A 23,753-nucleotide genomic window follows, 5' to 3' on the forward strand; every position below is an offset into this window, starting at 1 on the left:
GAGTTCACTATAATAAACATTTAAAACAAGGTCAATATTCTCAAAATTACAAGTTCTGACTAAATGCTTTTTACAAATTAAATTTAAAAATTGGAAAGCTGTGTGGGGGTTCATACAGTGCCTTTTTTAAGCATTGGATCACAGTCAACAGAAAGGATAAAAATCTTTGCATTCAGGGAGATAATATTTTAGTAAGGAAGATAGACCATAAACAAGCAAACAAACAAAAAAAGGAAATTGTATTTACATTAGAAACAGAAGGTGACAAATGCTGTGGAGGAAAACAAAACAGTGAAGGAGGATAAAGAGAAAAGGTAAATGTAAGTTATAATTTTAACTAAGGTGATCCAGCTTTGAAAACAAACAATCCTTATGTGTAAGTATATCCTGTAGTTTTTTAAATAATTAAAAATATTTAACAATACTCCAATCAATAAAATGTGCCCACAGGCCCTTAACACTACTAGGAAGTAAACAACTATAATTATAGATTTCAAAAAATTCAAGGAATCCTTTCTATCACCTACTATGGAAGAAGTTATCCCAAAAGGATAAAAAACAAAAACATTTAAAAATAAAAACTTAAGAAGTGGCCCTAAATGTAAAAAAAGGAAAAAAATCAAAACCTCTCTAAGGAAGAGATGCAAAACTTAAGTGCAATTAAAATAACTGAAACTGATTACATTTTTAGAGTTCTTATGTACACAAAATATAAACCACTGGGAACCTTGACATAGACAAGTAATTTGCTCTCAAAAAACAAACAAACTTTCTAAAGATTAGAAAAGTATATATGTGATAACCATTTTAAAAAAGAGCTAAAAGGTGAAACTCTAGCAATTAATGAACTTGAATTTATAAAGTCTAAATGTGATCTATGAACCAGAACATGTTATATAAATGTAAGCCAGATCCTAGCTTGAATTCTCCTAAGCAGTAACACTCAAAAAAAATTTTTTTAATGTATACTACCTTTTATCTGATAATTTCAGTTGATCAATATTCTATCTTTTTGGTTCATGAAAAAATAAGGAATGGTACTTAATGAATCTTATGAGAAATAAAACTCTGATGTCCTGCTAAAGTTATAATTTAGTCAGAAACCTGTGTCTCATCTTTCTCTCAATCCTTTCTCTTACCATTTTTTCACTAGTCTTCTTGAAAGGGCATAATAATGGACCTCACAGATGTGCCCCAGACACACTAATATTCCTAACCCCCGGAATCATCCTAAGCATATAAACAGTAAGTTTTTTAAAGTAGTGTCCTTATGTTTCATCTCAGTTCATCTTGACTTTACATAATACAACTGTGAAATAATTAAAAGGAGAATGTGAGATGACTTATGAAGAGTCAAAGCAGCATGACTAGCTCTCAGTGCCAGACTGTGCTGGAGGTAGGATTAGACTCACAGTCTAACATGAGTCCCACTGCACCACATCAGCTACTAAGCAGTCTCCTTCCTGTACCTTCAAAACTTCCACAACCAATCATCAGCTATTTCAGGAGATAAGGTACTCTAGGAAAATAACTATATGGTTTATATTTGATATGGTCTTTCACAAGAGGAAGTCTGAAGGTAATGCATCTGTATTTTAAACAGTATTACATTTTATTATTCCTAAGAGAAACTCAAAATGTTTCACATACATCATCTTTTTCATACTCAAACATTCTTTACTATATCGTGAGTAAAGTTCATCTTTCTCACTTTAAATTGCAAGTCTGTGGCAAAAACAGCTAAAACTTTGGTCCATCATACTGAAGTTAACACAAAACTCACAGTTATTCAATGAACAACAACTAACGTTTTAGGTATTTGCAAAGAAGAGGTCGTTATACATAGGAATATGTTTCCATAGTGAATGGTATTTTTTGCCTCCAAACTAATTACTACTCTAGATATTACTTGTTTAGAGAAAGCATGAGATGATGCTCAAGAATACAGAACCTGATCTATAGAAAACTTTGGCACATTTACTGCAGCATTTTTGGAAACAATGAAAATTAGAAACAACCTGAAAAACATTCACCAATAGTGAATGTAAAATAAATTTTGGTGCTTAAATACCACAGAACAGTGTGTAATCACTAAAATGAATAAGATATATCAACATGGAAAAATAGCCATGCTATATTGGTTTTTCAAACTGGAGATTACAAAAGGTTGGAGAACAAATACATATAGTATAAAACCTTTCCTGTTTAAAAAAAAGTGTATGAATATGTACGTGTGCATTTGGGTGTATGCATATTAAAAATGACACCAAACTTACAACTATTATCTCTGGAAAAAGCTAAAGGAAGACTTTCATTTTAAAATCATATTCACATCCACATATGTAGTTTAATTTTTTTAGCAAACGTGTATTAATGATGGATGGGGTTGAGGAATAGCCAGAAAATACTTCTAAATGTCAACAGTCATTTTAGGAACAATTCTTCTGCTATTTATGAAGAGGCATTTTCTGTTGTACTGAGTTTCATGGGCTTCAGGCTTGTTTAGGTGTTTAAGCGGCATCTGTGCAAACAATCTCTCTCTCTTTATTCTATTTTTCCTTCTTGCATTATTCCAGGCCCAATGTGTAGTCCCTAGTCCTTAGGCTTTTTGCTGTTTAATCATGCACCTCCTTTCCTTCCGACATTAGTCCAGCTAAAGGCCGTATTCTCCTGTAACCTTGTAAATCCGAAGGCCAATTCCCACTGCCATACTCTGCATCTGAGGGCCTTGTCTGTGATTATGCAGTGTCTCTATCATATGATCTAGTGTTTTCAGCATTTCTATGTAAATGCACAGCCAAATATTGAATCATGAATGAAAGGTATATTGGCAAGAGTAAGACATGCCATATGGTTTATAACTGAAAATTATAAATTACAAACTATCACTATCTGATAGCAATTCTTCTTCTAGGAATTTATTCTATAAATATGGTCACATGTGCAAAATTATATCTGAAACAATTTTCATTGAAGCATCATTTGTAATTGCAAAAGACTGGAAACAATCTAAATGTCCATCAGTAGGGGGCTGGTGAAATTATGGCACATTTCATAGAACGAAATACCCTACAACCACAAATAGAGAATATAAATTTAATGAACCAATATAAAACAACTGAAGTCGAACAAGTGAAACAAAAATCAAAGCACAGAACAGAGTGTATAATAAAAAAACATTTGTGATACACACACATATAAACATATATACATACACACACACACACACACACACATTTACTTATCATCTCATCATCATTTGCTTCCAGCAAGGTATACTGGTCAGTTACCTATTATCTCTCAGCCCCAAACCCACCCCTCCTATACTCCATTCTACACTTGGTGCTTGGATTGTGAAAATTACATTTCCTAGGCTCCTTGCCAGCCAGTTTCCTGTTAAGTTCTGCTATCAGGAGACACTAGTAGGAGATCAAAAGGCAGGAGGAAGAAGAGAAGCTTCCTGCCCCTGGCTCCAAAGGAGTAGTTGCTGGTTGCAGCAGGAGCAACAAAGCCGAGGTGGGGCAATTCTGGATGTCGACAGCACCTTTTTTGGGGGGTTCCAGCCTCGTCAATGTGGGACCACTTTAGACGGTCAACAGCATCTCCAACAGCACGGCAGTTCATGTGAAGCTCATGGGATACAAACTTTACAGAGTATTCCTAAAACCTTTCATACTTTTTGAAAACCAATATTAAAAAAATTAATACCCTGAAAGGATAAAGCTAGTTCCTGTGTTAAGAAAAGAATGCATACCTATGTACACATTTGTTGCTAGACAAAATCCTGAGACTTCTAATTTAGATATAATCCACTGTTCCTACTAATTTTCTAAAACCTTACACGTATAGAAGTATCGGTGAATCCATACAACTAAACTAAATGTAAAAAAAAGTTAAAATTTTTCCATTCTAATTTAAAAAATTAAAGCTGATAGATGTATAACAGGAAGAAAAATCTGACTGTACTTTGAAGCAGATATAATCCAAAACTGTGCTGTTCAATGTGGTACTCATTAACCACATGTGGCTCTTTACATTTAAAATTAATTGAATATTCCTCAATTGCTCTAGCCACTTTTCAAGGGCTCAGTAGTCACATGTGACTAGTGAAGAACTTACTATACAGCAGAGATTAGAGATCATTTCCATAATCATGGGAAGTTTTATTGAATAGTCCTGCTCTGCTTTAGAAGGAAGGTAGAAGTCCTCTTAAAAAGGAATACCCTTTATTGGGAAAACTCCTTGATGCATATGAAGGAAACAGGAAAGTTAAGGCAAAGAAAAGGTATCAGCCATAAGGAGGAGAAGCAGCAGGGCTGTAATACTTAGTGAGAGCAAGAAATTACAGCAAGAGAACCATACTGTCCTCCCTCCCCCTAGTAAGCCCCAGAGATGTTAGAGAGGACTTGAGACAACCTATTATATTAGGGATTAGAGCTGGAGCCATTTTGCTAGAAAAGGTAACCCCAGGAGGTAGGAGGATTGTGGGACATCCAGGTGACAGATACTTGGAGCACACACGTGCACGTAGGATATATATTTATACTTGTACTCTAAAGAAATAAACTACACAAGATAGAAAAGAGGGGAATTCCTTGGCAGTCCAGTGGTTAGGACTCAGGACTCAGGACTGCCACTGCCAGGGCCTAGGTCCAATCCCTGGTCAGGGAACTAAGATCCCATAGCAAAAAAAAAAGAAAAGAAAAGAATCAGTCAAGTATTAAAATAACACCTTTGAGCACTTACCACATGCCAGGCCCTTCAAATCACTTTACATGTAGTAACTCATTTAAACCTCAGCACCACTTTAAAGTATTATTATGATTATCTTCTTTTTATAATTAAGAAAACTGAATAAGTAAATATAATGTAGAACACAATTCAAACCCAGCAGTGTGGCCCTTAAGTGATTGCTCTTACCCACTACACTATGTTGCCTCCAAATTAAAGTTCAAGAAACAGGTAAGGTAAGGAAATTATTATTTTCTCTCTTCATATAGGTGAAAAAATAAACAGAACAGAATTTTGGAGTCTATGGAGTTCAATAATTTACCATTCCTAATAAAATCTGAAGAAACAATCCATTAGATATTTTTAAGCTTCCATTTCTGGCTAACTTATTGGCTAATTTATGGCAAATAAGGGCTAGTAATATAGTATAAACAATGTAAAATTTTTAAGAAGAGAAAAAAAACCTAGATCTCTGCAACACTCTAATTCTTAATTTTATTTGCTACAGACACCAAGCCTCATTCTGAGGCATGAATACCATACAAAATTTCAGAAACAAGCAGGAATTATCTTTGCATAATGAAATAATATAACGCAGGAAAAGAATCGTTTTTAAAGAACCCAAAATAACAAAAATTGATATAGAATTGTAAAGAAGATTTCTTAGCATTCTGTTTATAATTATTGAATACTGAGGGATAATAAAATATAAAGCAGAGGAGGGGCTCTGTATTGAGAATATTTCTAAAGAATATTCCATTTTGTCCTCTTGGTGGTAAGAAAATGAAAAGTCATACAAACTACATTTAGGATTCAGGTAGTGGTTTAGGATCTATGATGAATCAGAGATAACAATGAGCTTTAATACAGCCTGGCTAGAGGAATGTTTTAATTTCTACTGTTATCCCAATGTTATCTCTTTTAACTAAGAAAAAAAATAGCTGGGCTAATAGTGCCCTACTATTCTGACTGATAACAAAAGCTATCAGAAGCAGTCCAATTTCTGTCAGCCTAGGCCAAGGGCAGTATAAGAAAGGCTAAGCCCAAGTGAGAGATTAGGCTGCTGAGATACACATCTTACTTGTTCAGATGATGCCTGGAGTTCCAACTTGACCTTCTCACAACTTCATCCAGAAAGCAAACCCATATAAATGAATGAGGTGGCCCAGCACAGTAAATCCTGGCTCACAAGGGCTCATTAACATCATAGTCATCTATATCCTCATTCATCCTGAGGGAGGATGCCGAAATTGGAAGAAGCATTCTACTTCGCCTTGAACCAGTGTGAGAACATCGAATACTTGAGTAATTGGTGCCACTTCAGTCATTTCCTTTTTATCACAAATACCCAACCCAAATAAATAGGTCCCCCTGATTTTTAAGTTCCTTGTATAACAGTTCTGAATTAGGTAAAAATCTGGGTATAGAGTAAGAATTTAGATAAGATGGTCCTTCACTACTCAAATGACTTAAGAAGTCATTCTACAATAAGCAGCCTTAAATTTTCCAGATGATCCAAGTGAAAGGAAGAGAGAAAGCAATGCTAAATAGGGTACAAAGCTCTAAAAGATTACATTCTCCTTTCTTTGTTGTCCATAGTTAAAGAGGATGGGTACTGCCATTCACATAGACACTGCAGTACAAACCTAACGATGCTATTCTTTTACTTAAAAGAATAAAAGTTCTCTTTTGCTGAGAAGATAAGTCCAAGCTTCTTGGCAGAATATGCAAAGGCTTTCAGGTAAGAATGCACTATCAGCACAGAGAGGTGGAGCCCTGAGAAAGCTTTCCTAGAAAAAGCTACTTCTAAGCTAGTCAAGGAGAGAAGGGGAGGAGATTTTAGGCAGTGAATAGCACCGAGTAATGCCCAGATGAGAGAAGGCTTCTGGTATGTATAGGCAAACACAAGCAGCTGGTATTATGGAAACTTAAAATATGAGGGAGGACAATATAGCAAGCTATTGAAATTTAACCAATTGAAATTAAAGTCAACCCTCTCTATCTGTAGGTTCCACATCCACAGATTCAACCAACCACGGAGAGAAAATACTTGGAAAAAAAATTCCAGAAAGTTCCAAAAAGCCAAACTTGAAATTGCTTCCTACGGGCAACTATTTACATATCATTTACATTGTACTTACATCTATTACATAGCATTTGCACTGTTAAGTATTAGAAGTAACCTAGAGACGATTTAAAATACATGGGAAGATAAGTGTAGGCAATGTGCAAACACTGTGCTATTTTACATAAGGGACCTGATCTCTGTGGATTCTGGCATCCACAGCAGTGGGGTAGGGGTGGGGAGGTCCTGGAACCAATACCCAGTGGATACGGAGGGACGACTGTATCTAGAACTCTACGGTATACTCAGCAATGGCCTATTACAAATCTGCCTCCAGACTTCCATTTTAAAATCAAGGTAATTTTGTATTTTATCTTCTATTATTTTTATTTTTAAATAACTATACAAATATATATACATATATATTTCTTGTTTTAAAACATTCTACAAGTAAGGATAAAATTCCCCTTTGATTCCTTTAACATCCCCACTCCCACCAACAACTAGTCTGGAATGTATATTCTTTCAGACCTTTACTATACTTCACATTCATAAGTATGTACCCACAAAAATATATACGATTGCTTTATGTTCAACGATTTCCATGTAACTATTCTGGGAATCACACATACCCCTCTCTAAAGTCCAGTAATATTGTGTCTTCCTGGTGACAATAGTTTATTTTCAGCTTAACTGATTCCTCCTGTGAAATTGAACCAGATTAATAATTCAGAGATATCCTCAATTTTGTATTCCAAATGCAGTCGGAGAAAATAAAATCATGGTAAATACTTGTTTAAAAATGTGTAAATCTCTTCTGGAATTATAACTTTATTTTTACCAAGTAGCTCTAGAAAAGTTGTATATCCATTGTCCATTGAGTCAGAAGCATATCAGTACAGTATCTAGTTATCTGTTCAATCCACATAACTTATTTGAGTCCTAATACCTGAACTTCCTTAAATACGTTAGCAACATTTTTCTTTTTTGATGAAGTGATTATTAGTGTTGCTAAGAAAAAATAGTCTTGGGAACCCCCGAGGACTCAGAAAATTGAGCCAATCCAAAATGGTCCTTTATATAAGGAAAGTGACCAGTAAATTCTTTTATAAAGTTTCATCAAGTTTTCAAATGCATTAAAATAAAACTTGAAAATCTCCATAAGTAGCTTTAGTTTCTTTTAAATATAAGTTGGCAGTGATTAAGAATATAATTATTAAAAGCATTCTCTTTGCAATCTCAGTCACTTTATAATATCAGTGAATGTGACTCAGAAAGGTTATAGACCAAAGTCTTCTAATTAATTATTTAATGAGATATGGATATATTAAACTTCTGTTTTGATTTAAATAAACTTTGAAATCACATTTTTATTACATTGCATATATTCCTTCTATAGTAAAACAACTGACTTCTTAAGTTCTGAGCATACCTCTCAATTTTCTTACTTGCAAACAGGCCCTAACAGTTCACATATAATAATTAATTAGATAAAAGATTGGGGGGCTACGTGTGTTTGTTTACTTGTGTGCTTGTTGGAGGATAGTGAATCTCAAGAAGGCTGTACCTCAGGCAGGGCACTTTGGTCAAGAGGTTGCCCGTCATATCCCTGATCTGGAAGGGGCAAACTAGTGAGATCACTAGAGACAATGTAATTTTGATCAGCACTGTCCCACAGAAACATAAACATATGCCACAAATGAGAGCCACAGATGTAATTTAAAATTTTCTAGTAATTACATTAAAAAAAGAAAAAAGAAAAATAATGTTAGTAACTTTGTCTAATATATCCAAAATATTATCATTTCAATGTGATCAAAAATTTTAAATTATTGATATTTTATATTCTTTTGTTCACACCAAGTGTTCAAAATCCAGTGTGTAACTTCATACTTACAGCACTTCTCAATTGCGTTAGTCATATTTCAAGTACTCAAAAAGTCATATCTGGCCAGTGGCTACCATACTGGACAGCACAGATATAGAGGGGAAACCAGGGGCTTTGGAATTAACATGGACCTAAGGTTTGAATTCTAGTTCCACAACTTACTAAGCTATGTGACCATAGCTAGTAATATAAACTCCCTGAGCCCTGTAGTTCTTATCAGTAAATCAGGAATAATACCATATGCCTTGCAAATTTCTTATAAGAACTATAGATAATATAATATTTATTATAATTATAGATAGTATGCCTGGCATATATATAACTCAATAAAATCCTCCTCATCCTCATCATTATATAAATTAGAGAAGGAAAAAGTAACATTGTATGAGAGCTCGAAGTTTAAAATATTGTGAAGGAGAAAAATAGAAAGAGAAACAAGAACTTGAAGCAAGATGATCAAAATGTTTTCTAACTGAAGTTTCAGTCATCAATCCACTATTATCCACACAAAACAAAAACAAAAGCCATATTTTCCAAAATTGTGAATAATGCCAAAATAAGATATTGCTAAAACTAGAGATATGATGGTGTTTAAAGGTTCTATTTCTACAGGGAAAAAATGGCTGGAAAGTTGAGTAGGAAGTTATTTGCATGGACATGGAATTTTGGGATACTAAAAATGCTTACAAACAATCTACAAAGAGTATATTATGCATTCTGATAACTGAGCATTCATTATATAATACATAATGGTTTTTTTTCAAATAATTGTTACAGTATTATTTTTCATTCACTTATATAGGATATCAAAATACAATGCAGAAAATATACAAAACATACCTCTGATAAAAATGTCTGGGCCGATTTCTGAGCTCCTACATGGAGCAGATATTCATATACGTAGAGTGCTAACCTGTAAAATGAATAAAATATTTATTGAGAAGAGGTATATTTAAAATTCATTCTTTAAATAATGCACACACCTTTTCATTACAGAAATATTTTTCACACTAACAGTGACAGAAAATCAACTCTTCCAACATCTCTTCAATGGGAGTTTATACACATGTTCAGAAAGAACTTTATAGGACGCAAAAGAATAAGACACCTTTAGGTGTTTCTTGGCACGAAACACCTAAATATGGGTTTTTGTCTTGGATCATCTAACTTATCAAGCCCTCAATTCCCTTTATTATACCTAGTATGAATTACTAACTTAAAACCAAACATTAATAATTCCCATAACCTACTTGAAGGTCTAATTATTAGTAAAACAAATGAATTAAGTTATTGGACCTTTACAACAACACTATATCCTTCCATCTTTCTGGTGAATGTTAACATAAACTCCAGCTGTTTACATATCCGTATACCAAAATGGGTGTTGAATGTCCATTTTAATATATTTGTTCAGGCACTCTCTCCTTATTCTTTAGTTTAGATTGCTAAACCAATAATATTTTAGTTTAAAAGAAATTCAAATTAACAGCAAATCACAGCATTAAGTAAACTTTAAAGATACCAGATTATATTAAGCATTTGGGTGCTTACAGTTTAAAGCTTAACATGGAAGTACATATAAATTTATCACTCAAATATAGAATATTAAGTATGCACTATACATTTATACTACTCTCATTATCTTGTGGATTCAGAATTTTAAGCTACACCATGTGGCTCAATTTTAGTTAAGCTGTTAACAAAATATTATTCATAAACCCAAATTAGTCTGAGGCAGTATTTTTAATGATATCTTGGACTGATGCCCAGATAGCTCACAACAGTTCAGTTTCTGCTACACTGTATTTACCAATATTGAGCCAGGTTTACAGTAAACAAAACAATGTAACAATAACCACAGTTCTGTAGAGCTACTCCATTTCTCTTGCCAAGTGAATTTATGATTGTTAAAGACTGATGGCATTTTCAAAAATGAATATTTTCCCCACTTTCATGAAAACATAACATGTATTTGTCATGAAAAGGGAAAGCCTATATATAATCACTTGCTCTGTCCATTTAATTCTTTCTCCATTCCAAAACTGCCAAACTCTTAAGATGAGAATTATTCTGTAGTTACTAAGCACCATGAGCAGACATCTGTTAAAGTTGCTCATAGATGAAAAGTATGTTGTTGACAGTGAGAATATGAATATAATTTAGAAACATCTCCTATTCTCTTCAAGTTGAATGCCACTTCTGGATCAGTGCTTCTCAACTCTTTTTCTACCCTAACACAGGTAGTATGTCACATCCCTGTGTGATGCTCCCTGAGGAAGGTTCATACCCCAAAGTATGTCATATGGGATATGGGAATTGAAATGTTCCTGTAGTTTCAAACAAACAAACCCAACTGGTGATTCTTATCACACATTCTTCAAACACACATATCCCACATACTCTGTCTCTCCACTAACTGTTTCCGAACCCATCACATGATTCCTGACCATGATGGCAGATTTCACCTTGAAAAAAAAAAATATTTGTGAATTTCTCCTGGAGAGACAGAAGCCTCAAAATTGCCTGCCAGTGGCAGTGTGGCCCTACTGCCTACAGCCCTCAGCCCTACAGCCTCGGGTTATTCCTTGTGGGTTGTAAAATCTTGGGCCTAGAGCCATACCAGTGGTGCAGTCTGGACAAGAAAGCCAGGCCTAAGTCAAAGGCTCAGCAGTAAGGATGTTCCACCAAGCTTGGAGAAGTTGGAAGTGAGAGGCACTCAGTGAAGCAGAGGCACCGTGGTGGACCTGGGAGGGGGGGGGTGCGATAAGAGAACAGACCCCAGAACAGTCAAGGCCAGAGCACAACTGTTGCTGTGTCCTTGCAATAAACACCACTCCTTAAAGTTAAGCAAGCCACTTCCTTGTAACCTCTTCTTTGTAATATTAAAGGAGATAATATATTTCTTCTATGTTTTCCCCCAATTAATTAGGTAGCAAAAAGTATATCTCTTTATAAGTAGAATAAAGCAACAATCTCCTCTCTCTCAATGGGCTCAGGACAGTGATTCTAAAAGACCTATTGGCGGAGGCACAGAATCAATGGGGGGAAGGGGTTTCAAACCGCAGAACTAAAGATTTTGAAGCATCTTCCTAGGGGTATGCTTGTCCTCCTACCCGTAGAATCTGAGCTGTAGCAGGACATCATATTGTTAACAACAGGATGATAAAATGTGACAGGGCTGAGAAAATCTATCTATAACACCGCCTCATATATCCATGTTCTGTAACTCCCTTGAACAAAATGAACGCTTCCCCGACAGTCAGGACCTATACTCCAGAAAGAGTGGCAGGGAGCATCATATGCGTGACCAGTTAATCGACTCTACTGCCTTGATGACTCCAGAATACATCACTAGCAAATCTCCAACATTTTAACTACTACCTCTGTGCATAGGATTTTCCAAACCTACGTCTTTAGCCCTATCCTCTCTACCAAGCTCCAAACCTGCTTCTCCAAATTACTGTTTGAAATTTCTAGCAAGATAGCTCTCTCTTAACTTGACCATGTCCAGAGTTAAATTCACCTTCTCCCTCTGTTTACAGTACCTGTGCTCACTTTCAATGAAACACAATTTCTGAGTCTCAGTTTCCTCATTTGTAAAATGGGAAAGATACTTTCCTTGTAGTATTGTTGAAAGGATCAGAGAGCACAGTAAATAGTAACAATGACTGCAACAGTTTCAGCTAATTCTGTTACATATTATATTACCAAGTCACATACTGCATTCCACGCCACAGCATCTCTCACATTTGCCATTCCTTTCTATCCTCCCTCCTGCTCCTGAAGAACCACTAGGAGCCACAGCAATAGTATTTGTTCTACCTTCAGATACAGATACTGTGTATTTCCCATTAGCTGCCTACAATAGAGGCATTAGGGCCACCAGAAGTACGAATCTCCAGGAGGTTCTGGGGGAAAAGCCCTGCAATAAATTATTTGTGTATGAATACAAATGATTCCAGGGGAGTGAGGAGTGACACTTGTCCATCCGTGCAGATGAATCATAGCATGGTCCCTTACCTAGTGACAGGAGATCATCAAACATTTTATTCTGATTCAGTTTCTACTGGACAGTGAAAATTTAAAAATAAATATTGAATATACAAATATTTAAAATGTGTACACTCTCATATTAACATTTTCATTTTCCTTTTTAGGATCTTTAAGAAATTTAACTACTTTTGATAAAGTACAGAGTGGCTATTTAATCTAGTGGCTTATAATGTTATCCAATTACACAGAAAAAAATTAATAATCATGCAGTAAGAGTTTGTTTGCAGAAAGTAGACACAGACTTTTTTTTTAAACATTGATTAATGAAAAAACATATCAATGATTCATGGATCATATGCCTTTAAATTATCTTCATTTCATTCTAAATTTCAAATAGATACCAATGACTGAGTTAACAAAATCATGACCAGGAATTCTAAAGAGGAATGCAAAGCCAGAATGCAAAATATATCTGAAACAGCTCAAGACCTTCTGTACTCCCTGGTTACTGCAGGCTCTTAAGCTTTAAAAGTAAGAGCAAAGGTAGAGGTTAAAATGGGAAGAGAACTGAGAATAGCCAAAGCCTGAGCCCACCTGGCACTGCCCTCAAAACAGTAATTACATATCACCTACACATGTGATGCACACTCAACTCACTGTCCCTCAGTTACACACATATACACTCATGGGTGCCATCGAAGGCAGAACGGAAAAGTCAACCACCACTGATAAAACTTCACAATTCAAATTCTATCAATCTCCAATTCTGATAGGGTCAAATCTATTGATATTTCAACTAGACTTCATGGATTCAAAATCTCTAATAAATTTGGATGTTGACCAGTCTACAGTTTAACTTTTTAACCTATTTACAAAAGGAAAGGGGGAAATCCCACTCACTTTATTTTGCACATGATTCTAACAAAAGTGGATTTTTTTGTTAATTACAAAATATATAATTAGAAGGGAATTAAAGATATACAAAAATGAAAAGAACACAGAAAGATGTTAAACCTCTGACTACCCCCCACCAAAAAACCCCAAATAAAATTAAAAAGCAATAATGAACTGAGAAAATAGGATATACAATCAATAGGACAACAAAAGGCTAATATGCTTAATATATAAACAGCTCATATAATATGTCCTGCCAGAATAAGAAGACCTTAATTTTTAAATAATGAGCAAGGATGGACGTTAAAGGTCAAATAAGAATGGCTACCTATGGCCAGTAAATAATCCTAAGGAAAAATATTCAACCTCCCAGCCATAAACAATATTTTTAAATTTCACCAATAAATGTACCAAAGACTCTAAAAACATTAAAGCATTCGGTGCCTAAAGGGTAATATATGGACGTGTAAATGGTACAGCTTTTCAAGAAAATAACATGGCGAAGTGAAAAGGTAAGTGAATGAGTAAAAAACACAAGTGTAGAAGAGCTTGTATAGTACGCACCCATGTATATGACACATATATTCTTCCAGAGGTAATTCATATACATACAGGCACAGGAACAACAAGCTTAACTCCCCAGGCTTCCCCCTCTAGTGGAAACATATGTATCCAAACAGTATCTTTTATTGCAGGGGTTTTTTTCCTAGGGAGTGGGAGCCTAGGATAAGAGGCAGACTTTTTTACTGCATAAACTTTCTTCTGTTTGATTATTTCCCCGTACTTCTTCTATTACGTATTTAAAAAGAAATAAACAAGTAAATAGGAAAAAAATAATAAACCTTTTGTGACCTTTGACCCAGTAATTTCTATTCTAAAATACTATTTTAAAGAATTAATCAGAAATCCAAACAATTTATAATGAAGCTCGTGGTAAAATTACAGCAGTGAAAAACTGGCAACCTAAATATCTGATAAAAGGGGAATAGTTGGATTGTGATATATGCAGGTGATGGGAAAATATATTTTTGAAGATGTTTAATGAAGAAATGTTCATAATTCATTGTTAAAAGTGTGAGCATATATACACAGAAATATACATACTGCATTGAGAAAAAGAGTAGAAGAAAATATGAGTTATAGCTACTGGTAGAAATATTAATAATAGAAGAAGCAACAGATGAAGTCCAACTAGTCTGGATGTAGCAGAAAAACTAAATAAAGCATAAAACCAGTATGGTCTAATCAGAGTAAGAGCTAACATCCCCATGCCTCCTTCAGAAGGCCTGAGGACAACTCTTGTTATAGCACTGTCCTCTAATTAACAATCATAATGGTAGCTTTGTGTCTCCAGTAAAAGATTAAACTTTGTGCCACTCATACTATACAAAAATCTAAGATATCTTTTCAAAACCAATTTGGCAATAAGTATACGTCAAAAGCTTGCTAAAAAAAGTTCACACACTTTGACCCAATAATTCCATTACTGGGAGTCTAGCCTAAACAAATTATCCTAAATGTAGAAAAGCTTAATGCCCAAAAATTTTTAACCAAAGAACATGTAGAACAATCAAAATAGAAATAAAAAGAAAAATGGCTGGATTTATAGTAAAATATTTTGCATTAATTTCATGTTTGAAAATATAACTCAGAATTTAGATATATTCAGTCAACAAGCACCTAAGAGACTTCCCTCTGCTTAATTCTTGAACTTTAAAATGTGAGAAAATGTCATAACCATACCACCAAATAAAATTATTTCAAATTTACCTTGTGAAAATTACAAAATCTAACAAGGAAACAAATTTTTACCATTCACATGAACAAAATCTGTTACATGCTTGCCAAGAGGTATCATCTAACAGTACTAAGACAGTTAAGTATTTAACAGCACATCTACAACACATAATGTCATTTGGAGTCTAATTACAGCAAATTCTCAACTACACTTGTAAATAAGGACTTCACAGTCTGGAAAAGGGGTAAAGAATTTACTTCACTCTATAATCTAGCTATCTAATTTGAGATTAAATCTCTTGCTCTGAAGGAAATGGTAGAAAATAAGGAACTATGGATAACATATAAAAAAGGTTTTAAAAACAGCATTGTTAATTTGCAAAAAAGTTCTCCAAGCTATACATAAATAAAAGGTGAATACTACCTATAGTTCAGAGCTAATTCCTAACTCTCTCTCTACATACACATATATGTACATATGTCAATATCTATGCATGTGTGTATAATACATCTGTATAAAACAAATCATTATTTCACAAAAGTCAGTCAATAAAAATGACCTAATGTGTTTAATCTGAATTTATAGAACAGTTAAAATGGATATGACTGTTTAAATTATAGAAACAATTTTTTTAATCTTGTGAACAGGATTCATCAAAAGTTTTCTTTATATTATACATGCTAGTTATAATAACACAATTCAATGTTCATAAAACTTTTCAGGAATGTGTGCCACTTGTGGATAACATTTAATCATGCCTCACAATATATTCCTATGAGGCAGAGTTACGAACTATGTATAAACATCATTAGGTAAGTACTCATACAATGAAAAGTCCAACTACCAATAAACAGCTATGTCTGTCAGCCTGGCCATGATATCCTATATCTACTTTTCACACATTTACCTATTAAATAACCTGTCTTTTGCATGCCATTCTTTTAATATTTCAAAAAGATGCAGTGTTGAAACTGAAAAGCAAGAGAAAGTAGCCATTTAATATGAGAAAACATACATCCATCCCAAACTTCAGTGATGAAAACTGATTTCGCCATCTTCTTACATTTAGCAAGGAAAAAGGGAAAAAAAAGATTCAAACATAAAGCCTTCAAATTAACGAATCCCCACCTGTAGTTTTAAAATTCTTTTGGTTGATTCACTATATGTGCAAAGGTAGAGGGAAGACACAGTAGGAGAATTAACTTCAAAAAACAGCTGTTCCTAATTTCTCTTGAAATTAAACTACTATAACACATTTTGTCTTGTTTATCTCTGTATCTCCAGCACCTAAACTAGTGAGTACCCAATAAATATTTTTTAATGAAGGAATGACTCTCTTAAACCAGGCATGAGGCACTTACAGAATCCTTTGGTTTCCTCTAGTCAAGGCATTCAAAGGGGAAGCATAAGGAATCTCCTTAGAGATCTACTTTAGCATTGACCTCCTTGTAGTATCCTTAAGCTTCAGCCTCTCAATAAAATACTATCGTTTAACAACATGAATGTCACTAAAACAATTCCTTCACACTGATTCCTATCTCTATATACAAAGGGTAATTTTTTTAAATAAATAAATTAATCCATTTAGTTGTGGGTGGTAGATATCTGTTGTTTTGTTATTTTTAATAAAACAAATCCTCAAAAGACAATAACCTCCCTCTCGCCTACATCCTTAAAGGAAATAAATCAAGGTTAGGAAATAAACAATAAAAAGATTGTAGAGGGCTAGAAGAGGGCTATTTTATAAAGAATGGTCTAGCTGTTACATTTAACACTGGTGAGTAGTATGTGCTGCAAAATGCTACATCCAAAATCCACTCCCCATCTTTTGTCCTTAAATCCCAATGTCATTAACTCGAGAAGCCGCATAGAGAACTTCGAACAGATTAAGTTCTAACGGACAGTAAAAAGTCATGTGGGATCTAGATTCCTACCCACTGCTATATTTAAAATGGATAACCAACAAGGACCTACTGTATAGCACAGGAAACTCTGCTCAATATTATGTAACAACCTAATCAGGAAAAGAATTTGAAAAAGAATAAACACATGTATATGAATAAGTGAGTCACGTTGTTGTACACCTGAAACTAACACAACATTGTTAATCTACTATACTCCAATATAAAATAAAAAGTTTAAAAAAAGTCATGTTGGATTTAGAAAAAAGAACTCTCTTATTCCTGATCCATTCTATAATTCCACTGTTGACTAATGACACGTATCAGTATCCACATGTGTCTCCTAAGTGATAAAATGCCAAGAGTTAGCCGGATCACAGCTAGCTAACAAGTAGCAAGGAGCATTTGGCAGCCACCGAGAGACTGCTCATGGGATTGTAAGTAGTTTAGCAATGAAACTAGATCAGCCTGATCAAATTTTCAACAGAGCTTACAACCTGGTGCTAAGGAGGTGTGAAAAATTAGAAATCTGTTTCTAACATTGTCTTTTTAAAGTTCTTCATCATTAACAGTGAAGCTAAAAAACAGATTTAGCATGTCAAAAACTGTGTCTATGCAACCACCTAATAATATTAATATCCAGCCTTTGTTTCAAATTCACTTAGTCTATTTTTTATACTCTCAATATCAGTTTTAGAGAATAGATATACCAGATATACATAAAGATATTGAAGATACTAAACAGAATTAAATGCTCTGGTGCAGGGATAACTGCATCAGTTAAGACTGACAGGGAAAGGAGAAAGATTTAACAATTATTAAATGGATAGCTTGGCATAAAAAATATTACTTTGCCGATGTGTCACTGATGTCATAAATGATAGACAAGTAATGTTGGGAGTATGGATTTGGAATTAAATGATTTGGTGTGCTTAGAAATAAAAACACTTGCCTTGTGCAGACAGGCAAATTCATGATTAAAATGACTATCAATAGAGAAAATAAAAAGGCTAAGATATAAAAATAAGAATTAATTTAAAACTAATCAAGAGTTTATAGAAATATGGTTATTTGTAATATAGAAATATGGTTATTTGTAAAATTTAGTAAAAATTTCCATCCATTTTTTAAAATAATTGTTCTGGCTATAATCTCCCATTTGATTTTTTTTCATAAATTTATTTATTTATACGTATTTAATTTTGGCTGCGTTGGGTCTTCGTTGCTGCACGTGGGCTTTCTCTAGTTGCGGCGAGCAGGGGCTACTCTTCGTTGTGGTGCATGGGCTTCTCATTGTGGTGGCTTCTCTTGTTGCAGAGCACGGGCTCTAGGCGCGCGGACTTCAGCAGTTGTGGCGCACGGACTTAGTTGCTCCAGGGCATGTGGGATCTTCCCAGACCAGGGGTCAAACCTGTGTCCCCTGCATTGGCAGGCGTATTCTTAACTACTGCACTACCAGGGAAGTACTCCATCCACTCTCAGAGCTAAGCTATATACATTGGAAATACAGTACTGGGTATACTTGATAATAGCACTTAGTCCATTTCAATCCAGCTTGAAGGTTATACATTATACCCATGCTCCCACCTACCCATGGAATCTTGATATGTATTGTCTGATATACATAGTTCTGTTTGTGTCATCCTTATACAGAGTAGATTTTCTTTTATATCCACCCAGAATACTAGTAGCTTCCTAACACTTCCTGACTAACCTTGGGAGTCATCCCATACTCAATTTCAATGTATTAACATCAAAATTAACACCAGACACCAGACTTCCACTTATGCCATGGAGGAGTAAGTGGGACTGAACTTGCCCTCTTGCTGCAGACAACTAGAAAACTGGATATATGAAACAACTGGTTTTAGATACTGGACAACAGGCAGTGCAGGCCTGTAAAACTTGCGAAAAGAGGAACATACAAGATTTGAGTCCTATCATAACCCTAGTTTTCTGCCTCAAGGCACATTCCAGAACAAAGTGCAAGGAGGGAACAAATCCAAATACTGCACAGTGGTCTCAAGTTGGAGAGATCAAGGGATTAAACTGGGGAGGATTGAGGCAGCTGGAATTTGTGGGCAGAGTATCAGACAGGAGGGGGCTACACAGCAAAACAACTCCAACAATCTGCATAGGAATCCCTTTGCCCATGTATAGGGTGGAACTCCACCAAGCCAGGCAAAGAACTGTTGCTCACAGAGGGCTGGGAAACCACTAACTACTCACAGGAGAAACTTCAAGAACACTACTCACAACAAACACCAACAGCATTCGGTAGAGACCCACGGGCCACACTTCAGAGGTAGCACTGAACTAGTCCTAAAGTAAAAGTAGACTTACCCTAACCATAGTGTGTAATTTTAACAACCCAAATAAGCTTTTAACAACATGCAGTGTAGCCAGATTAATTTGGCTAGAAAGTAGCTTTAAGTAAAGATAAATATTTTTTAAAAAGTGATACCAAGTATCAAGTCAGAGATATTAAAATAACTTTCAGGTTGGTGAATGACATGGCCACTGGGGGCAAGGGGAATATGGGAAATCGCTGTACCTTCTGCTCAATTCTGCTATGAACCTAAAACTGCTCTTTCTAAAAAAAGTATTTTTCAAAGCATTTACACTGGGTAATGGGGCTTCTTACTTCCCTCTCTCTACTGTTCTGTGTTTTGCAAATTTCTATAATCAAGAAAAAATTATTTTAAAACTTAGTCATCAGTTCATATCTCCTTCTCCAAGCTAATTTTAAATTATTATCTATGTGTAACATTTTCCTCAAGTACAAATGAACAGTAACAGTTTAATAAGTTAATAACCAAGAAAATATCTTCTTTATAAATAATATAAATTACATATCCCAAGAAATTAAGATGAGTGGAAAACATGTAAAAGCAGTCTAATGTTTTTCCTCTTGCTACTAAGCACTGAAAATAACTTACTCAGAATTTCTTCCAGGCTTTACGATTTTTTTTTCTTTTTTCACCTCATGCAGAAGTTTATTGTAGAACTGAAAATAAATTGCATCATTTAAAATCTCTCTCTTCTACTTATTTACAAAACAGAAACAGACTCACAGACTTTGAAAGCAAACTTATGGTTACCAAAAGGGGAAACGTGGTGGGGAGGAATAAATTAGGAGTTTGGTATTAACATATACACACTACTATATACAAAATAGATAATCAACAAGGACCTACTGTAGAGCACAGAGAACTCTGCTCAGTACTCTGTAATAGCCTATATGGGAAAAGAATGTGAAAAAGAATGGATATATGTATATGTTTAACTGAATCACTTTGCTGAACATCTGAAACTAACACAACATTGTAAATCAACTACACTCCAATGTAAAATAAAAAATAAATTAAAAAAAAAAACTCTCTCTCCTTATTTCTGTCTTTTAAAGAGTGCACATAGCAGAAGCTATAATGTATAGGCAGCACCTCCTCACCATAAGTCATCATTTCTCTGGTGCCCAGCAGGTCACATGCCAGGTGGTTGCAACCGACGCCACAGAACCAAGTCTAAGATCAGCAGTTCAGGATCTACCTTCCTTTCTGAGGCTCTTCAAACTTGGGATCACAGACGTGAACACTTCATTCTGACCGGGTTTTAGTAACCTGTATCCCCCACATGTTTAGGGAACTGTAAATCCTCCAGTATCCTTCTATTCCCTGCTTCATGAACATTAATAGTCTCCTCACTGAAAGTCTGAGGCTCCCTGATGTGGACTGAAGTCACTATAGCTTACTTCTGTACCCTCAGGTTTCCATGTGATGGGGACTTCTAAGGAGTCCATGAATAGAAATGAGAAGAACTTGATCTGACATTCTTATTTTTCTTAATTCTTCCTGTTAATTCTCTTTTCTAATCTTTGCACATGCTATTTTGGCATTTAGATCTATTCTGCTTTATATCTGCTTTCCTTTAGCACTCACTTTACATTCCCTACTACTTCTTGCACCTTCTTTTTAAATGTTTCACCTTGTTCTAACTTCCTTAACCCCAGCCAAATCTGTATGATCATCTAGCTATAACATATTTGGTGATGTCTTTAGTTGGACCTACTTCATTATTGCCATGTTTAAAGTATCCACATTAATATGCACCATTCATTGAGGCTAGTGCTTGTAATTCATTTTCCACTTTCCCTAGAGGAATTCTGGAAGAGTTTTTCTCTAACAAATTCCAGCAATGTCTCTGATCTGTACTCCTTAGGGCACATGCAGAACAGGGAAGAAATGCTTCACAAGAATACACCCATAGACACAGGTCCCAGAACTCTTAATACCACAGAAGGAAGTGGGCAGGTGTTTGAGGGAAAAACCCAACTCAGGAAAGACACAGGATAATAATTCTCTGATTTTCAGAGGGTATAAATGTATATTTTTAATCCCTATTTGAAGCTATTTTTAAAAAGCTCCATATAAAATAATTAGAACCACAGGGGTTTTGTCTAGGGCTTAATCCATTTCCTAGCATTAGTTTGAAATATTTAGACATTTACAGCATTTGCTCTTTCAGGACATTTATTTATCTCTTTATTAGACAACTCTTAAGCATCTAGTTTGTGTAAAGTATTGAGAACCAATGAAACATCATTAATTTAGGACCCACTAAGGCAGAATTTGTGGCAATATGGTCAAAGAATGCATCTTTACACTAACAAGAGAGTTTAACAAATTAGCATCATAAAGATAAGTCTAAATATCTAATGTTAGAAAGAAAAACTACTTTCAAACATCCTGAGAAACTCTACAAATAAACACTTAATGCTCATCACCATCAACAATTAGTAAGCTCCTACCATTGTTCTAGGTCTTGAACCAAAAAAAAAAAAAAAAAGAAGACACAAATTTTGCCCTCAAGTAATTTTCAGACTTGTTAATCGGAAGAAAAATATAATTAAAAATAAGATCAGTAACACAAAGTGGTATATGATTGGTGTACAGGCAACAAAACATCAAGCATTCAGAACAGGAAGAGACCACTGTAAGAGACTCTTGACAAAAGGGCTTTAACTGACAGAGGAAATTGTACTTAAGCTAGGTATTAAGGGAAATGGGATAAGCAGGAAGAAAAGAGGACGTTTAAGTAAAGGATAATAGCATGAAAGAATTATCTAAATTATATACAACACTGTGGCCAAAATAAAATTCTCTATGTACCTGAAAGTAATAAAATGTTTCACAAAATATTCCATTATTGAGACAGACTTCTAGTATCACTATGCAATACACAGATTTTACTCTATTATATAGAATATGATAGAGTAATAATAGGAAATTGTATTTATACTATTTTATAGCTTATAAAATGCATTCACATATGAAAGTAAACATTTAATTATTTAGTAGCAGTTTATAGCAATGTTATTTTATTAAGAATTTCTCCACATAGTTCTCTTTTATATTTTCAGATTTTTAAAAAATAAGCCTTTTTATGTACATTTGTAATTGAGAAAAATGTTCATCTAGAAGGCATTCCCTATGGCATTTCCTAATTAAAATTTAGGTTACCAGGTAAAGCTTTAGAATACAGAAATTTATTTTGTACCCCAAAACATAAGTAAAAACCCACATTTTTTTAAATATCAGAAAGTGGGATCTATATATCTATAAATTTAGATAAAGTTATTCTGATTCTTCAGTTATATTTGTATCTAAAAATAAATGTTTGAAGTGTATCTCTATATAGGAAGCTAAAATAATCAATAGATAAAAAAGAAAAACAGACAAGGGGAGAAAATAGGATTAAATACAACATGAACCTCTACTAAATTAATCTCCAGATACTCAATTTCCAGTCAATTGCACTAAGAAGCATTTGGCATCCATGCATGCCTAAATCAATGAAAAGAGTGACCTAAGAGATCTTGACATCCTTAAGTCCCGATACAAATAATCAAACTCCTTGATTTTAGATATACAATCACAGCATAATCATCAAATTTGAAAATAAAAGGAGATAACTAATATATTTAGATTCTTGAATCAGTATCCCAAAAGAACAGGCACTCTGAAACACTGCACTAAATCTAATAAGATTAACTTGACAAAAATAAATGTACAATACTGTGCTTGAATCAAAAATCTTGTACAGGATAGACAAATATAACAATAGCCCATATAAAAAGAGAGGTTTTAGCTGATGGCAAGTTTAATATGAATTAATAGTATATTAGACCACCCTGCCAAGAGCTAATTTTACCTTAAATGCATTAACACAGAACTAAAAAAGGAGAGATAATAAGTCCTAGAAAGATGAGGGGGAAAAAAAAAGACAAGTTGTGAGCAATGGTTGGAAGTATCAGTGATGCATAACCTGCAGAAAGTAAAGGCTCAAACACTTAATAGGTTGTCAGCTATTAGAGGGATTGGTCTTATTTTACATGGCTAAAGAGGGTGGAACTAAAACCAATGGGTTAAAGTGCTAAGAAGGCAAATTGTAACTCAACACCTCAAAGACCCTTTTTGTAACCATTAGAGCTATCCAAAACTCTTATAGGCTGAGAAAAGAACCATTTTGGGGTTGGGAAATGTG

At 34.5% G+C, this 23,753-nt stretch overlaps 1 protein-coding gene across 5 annotated transcripts in view; it reads right to left on the reverse strand.

Moving 5' to 3' along the window:
* Positions 1 to 23,753, reverse strand: part of SSBP2 (single stranded DNA binding protein 2) — a 296,079-nt gene that overhangs the window by 214,519 nt on the left and 57,807 nt on the right. For all 5 annotated transcript variants that reach the window (XM_061187967.1, XM_061187965.1, XM_061187964.1 and 2 more), the window contains exon 2: positions 9,525 to 9,597. In XM_061187967.1, coding sequence (XP_061043950.1) covers positions 9,525 to 9,597 — 73 coding nt within the window. The remainder of the gene's footprint in view (positions 1 to 9,524; positions 9,598 to 23,753) is intronic.

This window comes from Eubalaena glacialis, chromosome 4 (genome assembly GCF_028564815.1).
Source record: "Eubalaena glacialis isolate mEubGla1 chromosome 4, mEubGla1.1.hap2.+ XY, whole genome shotgun sequence".
NCBI lineage: Eukaryota > Metazoa > Chordata > Mammalia > Artiodactyla > Balaenidae > Eubalaena > Eubalaena glacialis.